The sequence below is a fragment of the Spea bombifrons genome, chromosome 9, assembly GCF_027358695.1.
Source record: "Spea bombifrons isolate aSpeBom1 chromosome 9, aSpeBom1.2.pri, whole genome shotgun sequence".
NCBI lineage: Eukaryota > Metazoa > Chordata > Amphibia > Anura > Pelobatidae > Spea > Spea bombifrons.
The window spans coordinates 38,411,221-38,420,588 of NC_071095.1; the positions used below are offsets into that span (position 1 = coordinate 38,411,221).

General features: G+C 34.2%; 1 protein-coding gene across 2 annotated transcripts; it reads right to left on the minus strand.

Moving 5' to 3' along the window:
* Positions 1-2,208: 2,208 nt before the first annotated feature.
* On the minus strand, positions 2,209-8,695 carry OTX2 (orthodenticle homeobox 2). 2 transcript variants are annotated; one of them, XM_053475042.1, is made up of 5 exons: positions 8,622-8,639; positions 8,465-8,504; positions 4,840-5,045; positions 3,995-4,146; positions 2,209-3,803 (listed from the first exon to the last, which is right to left on the minus strand). In XM_053475042.1, the coding sequence occupies exons 3-5, from the start codon at positions 4,934-4,936 to the stop codon at positions 3,183-3,185; spliced, it is 870 nt and encodes a 289-aa protein (XP_053331017.1). In that variant the 5' UTR covers positions 4,937-5,045; positions 8,465-8,504; positions 8,622-8,639; the 3' UTR covers positions 2,209-3,182. The 2 variants fall into 2 exon arrangements, with proteins under 2 accessions (XP_053331017.1, XP_053331016.1); XM_053475041.1 differs by having other exon boundaries at positions 8,465-8,695.
* Positions 8,696-9,368: the final 673 nt, after the last annotated feature.

Genomic DNA, 9,368 nt, shown 5'->3' on the forward strand with positions numbered 1-9,368 from the left:
GTGAGTATAAGTATAAGTATAAGTATAAGTATAAGTATAAAGAGTAAAGTGTAGGCTTGATACAGACTGTAATAAACTCTCGTCTCTGTTGAGATGTTCTCACACCTTACTCATTGCTAAGTGCAGGGGAGACCACAATACAGGCTGCTTTAAAGGAAGACAAGGGAGGGTACTGTGTGGACCATATCCACATACTCAGCATCAGGAGGGGCTTTCTTACTAATATCAGATAGTCAGCTGATCCTGTATAAACAATATCTTTAATTGTTTTCTCTTACTGTACTGCATATTCTAAAATTCTACAAATTTTAACGGCATTCTTCTAGATTATTAATATTATTAATATGATTTTTATTATTTATGTTGGGAGTCACTGCTTTCTCGCAAATCCTTATTAACCCAAAGGGAACTTGAGGAACAATAAATCGCTTTTGCTTACATTTATTATTTTCAGGTATAATTTTTAAAACGCGGATTTTTCCCTACATATTCCATAGATTTGCCGTGCCAAACACACACACATATATATGTAATATATATATATATAGTGTGTGTGATGTGTGTGTATTATGGTGCGTTGTATACCAAATGGCATAATGTTACACAAGGCGAAACTTATTTATCGATAGCTGTACTACAAGAAAAATCAATAATACAAAAAAAAACAGGTATATATATATATATATATATATATATATATATATTGTATATTGCTCATTTGCAAAACAACGTATTCTCTGAGTTTGTATAGAGCAGCTGGGAGAGGGAAAACTATATAGGGGGGTCATCAGCTGTTTTTGGGGTACACTAAGGTAACATATTGCTATTTGATTGGTTTCCCAATTGATTAGTGTAATAAATAATTGTGTAAATGTCAATAAACTTAAGACTAGGTTTTTTTTAGGTTGAGTTCTCAAATATATTTGAATTTCGTTTACCCAGAAATGTATGTGGCATATACTACATATTTGTATTTGTATTTATATATATATATATATTTTTCTGCTTACGGAATACTAATTAACGTATACAGCTTATATTGTTACCTAATATAAAATACCTATTCTGTTATATAGTAATTCCTAAATTAGTTTGTTTTTTAATTTTTAGTTTTAAAATTCTTAATTTTTTTTGTTAGAGATAAATAATACAAATACATAAACACATAAACGAATTAATTGAAGAAAAAAAATGTAGCACTTTAGTCCCTGAATGTCCTGATTCCTTAATACATCTGCCCATATTTGTCGAAAATTAATATTCATTGTACATACATGCTATAATTTAAATAACTTTTCAACCAAGACAAAATTTATTCAAGACATAAATAAAACAACAGAATTGGAAAAAAAGTTACTACTAATTAGTAAATCCAAATCCAAAATAAATATTTGTTGTTGACTTTAAGGATTCACTTGTCGCCGTTTTTACATAAATTCAACATATAGAAACAATGGACAATTCCACTAAAATTCGTTTTTTTCGTTTACTGTTATTGAGTAATTTCTATATTGTAATTGACGCGGCTCCTTTTTTAGTTGTTAAGTGGTGTAATTTCATTTATTTTTCTCCTTTCTTTCTTATTTATAAATTATTTTTTTATTAGAGGAAAAACACATGTATTTTCGAAAAAAAATCTGATGTGTATGTGCTGTAGGGGTTAAAAACATGTTTAAAGACTTCTTTTGAACGATTTTAAGAAATGTGGGATATTTGTGAAGGAGCCTTATGTTCAACTGTTGAAATTATAGGTTAGCAACTTTTTAAAATGTCCTTTTGTTAGAAAATTATTTCTGCTTCACTTGTCTTTCTGATTCTCTCCCCCTTTCTTTCAAAAGCAAAATCATTCTAAAGCAATAGGATTGCCATTATTACAAGGAAAATGAAAGAAAAAAAGCAACTAGAAAAACAGGGAATACCTGTCAATCCCTAATCTACTAGTAATGTAAAATATTCTAAACGGAGTTACCTTTTGAAACTGCTAATGGAGAAAACATTTTTTCGGCTAATGGGTTAATCACAATGAATGCTATACTAATTTATAACCCAGATGTATACCCGTATGGATCGAACTAAAAATGAAAGAGTTAAACAGTGGTCATTGTTCTGAATAAAGAGTCTATCATTGCAGCAAAACTCAGGTTAGTGTGTGCAAAAGAGATTGTGTTCATACAACTTCCCCAATCATTAAAGTGGTAGACACAAAAATTGTGCTAGACTCCTTTTAATATAATGATACATATTTGCCAAATCCAGGAAGAATCTTTCACATAGCAAGCAATGCACTAAGGCCAGAGTTATTCCAAACAGTCTTTAAAAAGATCTCTGTAAGGAGCTAGAGTCCATGGAATTTTTCCTCCAATCTCTGTTTTCATTTTTGGGCCAAGTTGTAAGAGAAAACAAAGTTTCACAGGAGTTCCTTGCTGGTAAATGCCCTAATTTTGAATGATAAAAGGGCACAGACTTGCTCTGAATGCAGAATCGCACCTAGAATTATAACCTATTTAATCACAGAAGAACCCCTACTGGCTTGGAGTTCACAATTGCATACAATACAGGAGATCACAGTTTTGAAGTCTAGCACAGATTAAAAACCACATATTTACCATTTATATAAGACACACACTGATTGTCTTTTAAAAACTACATATTGAATCCTTATAAACATTATTATTATTTCTGTTTAAATAAAGTAGTGCATCTAGGACAATCAGTAGCACAAGTCATTTAGCCCCTGAAATGTTCACAGTGCCAACACAACAGTCATGAAGCAGGCATGAGCTGCACCCTCTAAGAACTGGCCATTCCATTGGTTTAACCAAGAGCTGGCTAACACTGAGCACCTCCTGGTGCAAATTACCCCCACCCCAGCTTATAGATATTCATATTTAACAGCCTGAGATCGAATGGTCTCCTTGATTCATTTCAAAGTTTCATCCACAATTTGCTAAAACTATAATCACAACTGTATATGTTCTGGTCACTGGATAAATAGAAAGGTCTTTTCCACAAGATGGGGAGTTTTTGAGATCCACTGGGAAGCCTGGGGGTTTATGTTCATAAAATGAAGGAAATGTCTTTTGTTTCTCATTTTCTCTTTTTTCTTCGACCAAGACCTGGCTAGGACTGGAAAGTCTATGTTGTGTGTCACCAAAAATGTTTCTCTTTTGCTAAAAGTATCTTCACAAAACCTGAAACTTCCAAGATGATGTCTGGTCTTTATAATCCAAACAGTCAGCATTGAAGTTTAGCTTCCAGGAGGCTGTTTGGTCTTTGTAATCCAAGCAATCAGCAGTGGTGTTAAAACCCAAGCTGGAGGCTCCATAGGCCTGAGAGGACAGAGAAGCTGGGGACTGGTTGAGATGGCTGGTTACTGTGTTGCTTCCCATAGGACTTAGAGCAGCTCCCGGTCCAGGAAGCTGATGGTGCATAGGGGTCAAGTAAGATCCACAGTCCATTCCCCCAAAATAGGACCCTGAGGTGCCATAACCCTGTCCATATGCTGGTGCCTGGGTGTAAGTCATAGGATAGGACCTCTGCATGCATGAAGATGATGTTGATAGGGGATCAGACAGAGGAGAGATAGAGGCTGGACTCCAGATGGACACAGGAGCTGTGCTGCTGGATATCACTGGCACAGATGTGCTGCATGGAGGGGTAAATTGCCCACTTGTTCCGCTCTCTGAGCTGACCTCCCTCACCGGAGAAGGCTTCTTCTTAGCCGGCCGTACTTTGCTCTGCCCTCCGTTTTGTTGCTGCTGTTGTTGCTGGCGGCATTTTGCTCGGCGATTTTTAAACCACACCTAGAATTTAAAAGCAGCTTTTATTAAAATATAGCAATTACATGTCCCACCTGGGGCACAGAGGCATGCAAGCACTACTCACACTACCTGCACCATCACTTAACCCTTTAAAGAACTTTAAGAAACAGGCGTCATGCAGAACCCGGCACACGGAGTGAGGGGCAGAGGGGTAGGTGGATATTCTGGCTTACCTGGACTCTGGACTCAGGCAGGTTGATCTTGAGAGCTACTTCTTCTCTCATAAAGATATCAGGATAACGAGTTTTGGCAAAAAGAGCTTCCAGGACATCCAGCTGAGCTCTGGTGAAGGTGGTTCTCTCCCTTCTCTGCTTCCTAGGGGTAGCTAAAATCATTTATCGGTTAGTGGACTGGCCGAATTTTTCACGAATTGATGCAAAACAAATCAGTCAAGGCAGTATGTGTGTGTATATATATATATATATATATATATATATATATATATATATATATATATATATATATAGAGATAGATAGATAGATAGATAGATATCGTCATGTCCAATAAAACTTTAAACCACGATAATATGTAAAACAATATTAAATTACTTGAAATCTTTCATAATGAACAGATGAGCAATTAACTTTATAAAGAGAATTTATCTGGAATAGCATCAAAGTTAAATTAATTATTAAAGTTATATTAATTAACATCCTAGCCTTACATCCACTTAATAGCTACTAGTTGATGTCGTAAAATTAAGTCAAGTCAGAAATAAATGAACTTAACAATTATTGGGACATTAGCTTCATCCCTTGCTTCAGTAGGCTGTATTTTCGTTACTGGGGTGGTACTTGATTAAAGCAAAGTACAGTTTGGGGACTTCAGTAGGTGATGGACCCTCAGGAAACATACATTTCAACTAAAATTCATGAAAAGTCACCTTGTGTTTGAGTAACTATTAATAATCGTATTACCACAATCAATTCTATGCCTCAGTCACATTATGTTAATAAAATATCTTATATCAATTTGATAAATATCAAGAGATCAGGTTTAGGTGGAAGCATTCCTTACCAGGATATCCCACGGAAGGATGCAGTAAATCCATCCCAGAAGTAGTCAGGCTTAGCCCATTGACTGCATAAGGTGGTTGCTTGAGATAAGACATCATGCTAATATTGTACTGTGGATAAATCGCAGCAATCTGGAATCCTGGTTGTGAATGAAGACTTCTCAGCAGCCCTGTCCTTTGCTCACTTTTTCTTCCCAAATCAGTAGCTCTACAAGCGAATGGAGACTGATGATTAACCAAGTTAAGGGTTCTTGGAGGCAGATCCTGTTCCCCAATTATAATTTATCTTTGATGACTTGCTAGTGGAGCTCAGGAGCTGGTGTGCATGCTCTTAAAGGACTCCTAGACCTCCAGCTGCCTTGTTGATCATGGGGATGCTCACTAGATAAACGTGTCCTAAAAAAAGTTACACCCCATCAACACAACACGCCTTCCACAGCAACAAATGCTTCCACCCAGCTCCCACTTCCACTCATTTGCATAGGATCCATTGGTTGGTACTAGCTAATTGTCTCAAACAAAACCTGATTGAGACCATTTTCAGAGACAAAGAAGGCATTGGCTAAATAAATAGGAAAGATAACAAAGACATTTCTTTAGAAACAAAGAAACAATTCAGGAAACCAATCTCTGCCCAGTCTGTTAACCATTAGAAAAAACACACAATTTGGAATTATCCTTCAAGGCATTTAACACAAACCTTTGTAAGAAGAAACTGAGATTTAACAAAAAAAATCTTATGTGGATTGGAAGTTTTTATTAGACTTATGTGGTGTTCTATCATATTCTAAAGAACTAGCCATCATTTTCACCTAATTAGTACTATCGCTAATTAGATTTCTAGGTAAGTAACCGGTTTATTGGGCTTTGAAAAAGTGTTGATTATATGTGTAAAAGGGCAAAGTTAAACAAACAACTCCTTAAGTTCCAATTAAGAAACAATCAAACATTTCAGACAAAGTCCACATTCCACACCTGAATGGATACACACTGAGGTGAAGATTCATTGTAATTTCATTAACTCATTTAAAGAGCCAACATACACATCAACACTTGCACCTTTAGGAATAAACAACATTTGTCTCTCCAAAAAGCAAATGACTTTGATTCTGAAGTTCATAGATAAACCTGGGTTCCAGGTGCAAGGAGGTATAGGAAATATTTACAGAAATAGCAAAGTAGATTCAAATTTAGGAAATTGTATTATAGGAATACTGTTGTTTGACCTATATATTTTTATTGCCCTTTACGCAAATACAATGATTAATACAGATAATGCATTGTATCTGTCTCATATTTGATAATTTTGTAAATATATTGTTTAAAATGTTTTGCACTCAAAAATCTAGAAGTTATTCATTTTATGCATGATTCATAATTATATTTTTTTGTATTTTTTTGTTCATACAATGGCAGGAAAGTCTACAATTGTTTGCTATTTCGAATAGAATCCATTTTTAACAAGTACACACATTTTAATTTATATTCTAGCTCAACAAAAAAATCAGACCTCAGAATTATTATAATAAAGTATTTTGGATTTTTTTTTTATGTTAACCATTAAAATAATCCAATGTTTCAAAGCCTTAATTACAGTTTACATTTTAGGGACCTATATTTTTTCATTCTAGAGTTGACTTTGTTTTCCTAAACTTGTAGTAGTAACTTGTTAAAATAACTTGGCATGACCGTCTTTTGACTTTGAAAATATCAAAGTTTTTTGTTTTGACTTATTGAGGTGCATTGGCGAAAAAAATATATACGCGTTAGTTATTATTAACGTGAATTTTAACCATATTTTAAACCAATAAAGCGCATTTATCCGGCAATTAAAGGAGTTAAAATCATGATTGCGTTTTCTCTTTGTTCTAGTACTAAAAATCTGGAATCCTTACAGAAAGACACCCCCCCAAACACACGCCATTAGGAGTATTTTTGAACAACGGCTCCACAAGCACAATCTGTCACTATTTCCCCTTAAACATCCCATCTACCAGTTGCTCTGCACCCGTTCAATAATAATTACCTCGTCCAAGAATTAATTATAATAAATGTTTTCTTGATAAATTAACGAGATAATCTGAGTGGCACAAGTTCCTTAATTACAGGACGCGGTTACAGAACTCAGCAGAGCATTTGTGTTGACTAATTTTCTGCATGATGGAAATGAAACAAAACCTATATAGTCTGACATGCTGTTTATAAGAGAGAAAAGAAGAAAATAACGGGCGTTAGTCTACAGAGAAAGTTTCAGGCCCGTAACGACTAAGCGCTAACGAGTTTGGAACAAGAACATAATTATTTTGTCAAAAATTAATAATGCCTAATGAGTATTATCATCATTTAAATTGGTGAAATTGCTGGGTGTTTGTTTTAAATTTAAATTTACATTTTTATATCTATGAATTTTCTGCTTGTTTTTACTTCTTAATATTATAAACTGCAAACTGTGTTTAATCTCTCTCTCTCTCTCTCTCTCTCTCTCTCTCTCTCTCTCTCTATATATATATATATATATTATATTTGCATATTTTTATTCATCACGTATATATATTTTTTTCACATCAAAACCATTTAAAAACGAAGGTTCGCTAATTGTGAATTTTCTCATTTTTTTAATGGTTTGTTTGATGGGATATGTGTATTTCAACGAAGATATATTAAAGCCCGAACATGAAATTGTAATAATAAAGGTTTGGTGTTCATAATTTAGAAACAAATATATGAGTTTTTAATAAGTCTTCCTATAATTTTTTTTAACGAATTCAATGGTAACATGTGTATAATTTAACATGCATAAACATAATACAAAGCATCGACTGTGTAATTATTTGTTGTTCAATTAATTCATAACATCTGCTGTCACCAATAACATCTGTCACTATGATAAACAATGTAAAAAAAATCTTCTTTAGAATAATTAAAACCCAGAAATATGAAGAATCCAGGGACTTTAAGTCACTGGGTATTGTGGGGTTGAGTTCATAGTCTGTTTGCAAAATGATTTGTTCTTCTCGCAAGCTATCGATTGGAGTCTGGGTAGAAATCTGTTTGTCAATAAATGGGAAGCTTGCTTTATAATTCCACTTTTTTTATCACAATTATCGGTTTGCAATCATAGGCAAGCTACGAATTTCTTAAAGTTTTTTTGTGTGTGTGATCTTGAGAAGGAGAAAAAAACCCTTACACACCCCTTCAACCCCCTCCAACACACAGAAAAGACTGAAAAAATTGGGATGAGGGTCCCGCCTTCCCAATTATCTGGTTTACTGTGTTGGGAGTGAATGAAGACACAGAATTAAGTAAACCAAAAGAATTCACAACACCAGCCTAAATGAATGCTGTGCTCCTTCTTATACACTATTAGAAAATATGGAATAAATACTTAATAAAACCTAAAAATATACATTCTTAATATATTTTAGTAATAGTTAATTACATATTAACTACAAATTACATACATTTGCAACCTAGATTCACTTTCTTGCTTAGAAGGAGGCTATAACCTATATAAATCTTAGATACATAAGCTAAATGTGATTTGTGACAAACTCAGAGGACAACAATGGGAGAAAAAATATCAAATTATTTTTTATTTAAAAAAACTCGAAAACATTGAATGCTTACCTCTAAAACGATTTAGGGGTACAGTTAGATATCCGTTTTCCTGTAACAAATCGAAAGAAGTGGGTTAAAAACACTCTGCCTCTCTTCAAGCTTCTTGGCATAAACTAAGCAAACTAGGAGTTTAAGGAGATGTGTTATCCCTTCTTGAACGACATACAAAGGAACATTGGAGGAGGATCTTGTGGATTTCTGGTAAGGCAGTAGAGGCAGCTTGTAGCTGGAGGTCTCTCCCTCTCTCCTGAACATTTGCAGGGAAGGCTCCTCTCTGGCAACTTTTTGACGCAAAATCTCCAGCCAATGGCAGAAGGAACATGATTGACACTTCTAAGCCACAAGGAAAAATAATAAATAAACACAACAGGGGAGGGAAGCAGGCCACTGCTCAACCACAAGGACAAGCAGGAAAAACATACTGCCTCCTAGCACAATGTATTTACAATCTATCAGGCGATATATATATGCGTGTGTTAGTATGTGTATGTGTTAGTATATGTACGTGTATATATATATATATATATATATATATATATATATATATATATATATATATATATACACAATAGATAGATAATAGGTAGATAATAGGTACATATATATAGATTTATAATAGGCAGACCCTAGATTTATATGTGGATTTCATAGAAAGATAGCTAGATAGATAGATAGATAGATAGATAGATAGATAGATAGATATAGATAGCAAACTGTGTCTGATAAAATAAATGTACAAGGAGATGATTGAAGGGAGAGAGGAATTTTAAGTGAAGCCAACATGTCGAGTAGAGCACCAGTGTATAATGTATAATAGCAGGTAAAAGCACCTGGATTAAAGGCATTGGGGGAGTGTAATGGAAGAAAAGTGCCACTGTGTTGCTGTATTACACCTTTGTGTCGTTATAATGCA

Coding starts and splice junctions, on each gene's coding strand:
- OTX2 (XM_053475041.1), bottom strand. CDS start 4,936: ATGATGTCTTATCTCAAGCAACCACCTTATGCAGTCAATGGGCTAAGC. Junction 4,147..4,839: donor TCCTTCCGTGGGATATCCTG/GTAAGGAATGCT, acceptor AAATGATTTTAG/CTACCCCTAGGAAGCAGAGA. Junction 3,804..3,994: donor TGCCTGAGTCCAGAGTCCAG/GTAAGCCAGAAT, acceptor TTTAAATTCTAG/GTGTGGTTTAAAAATCGCCG.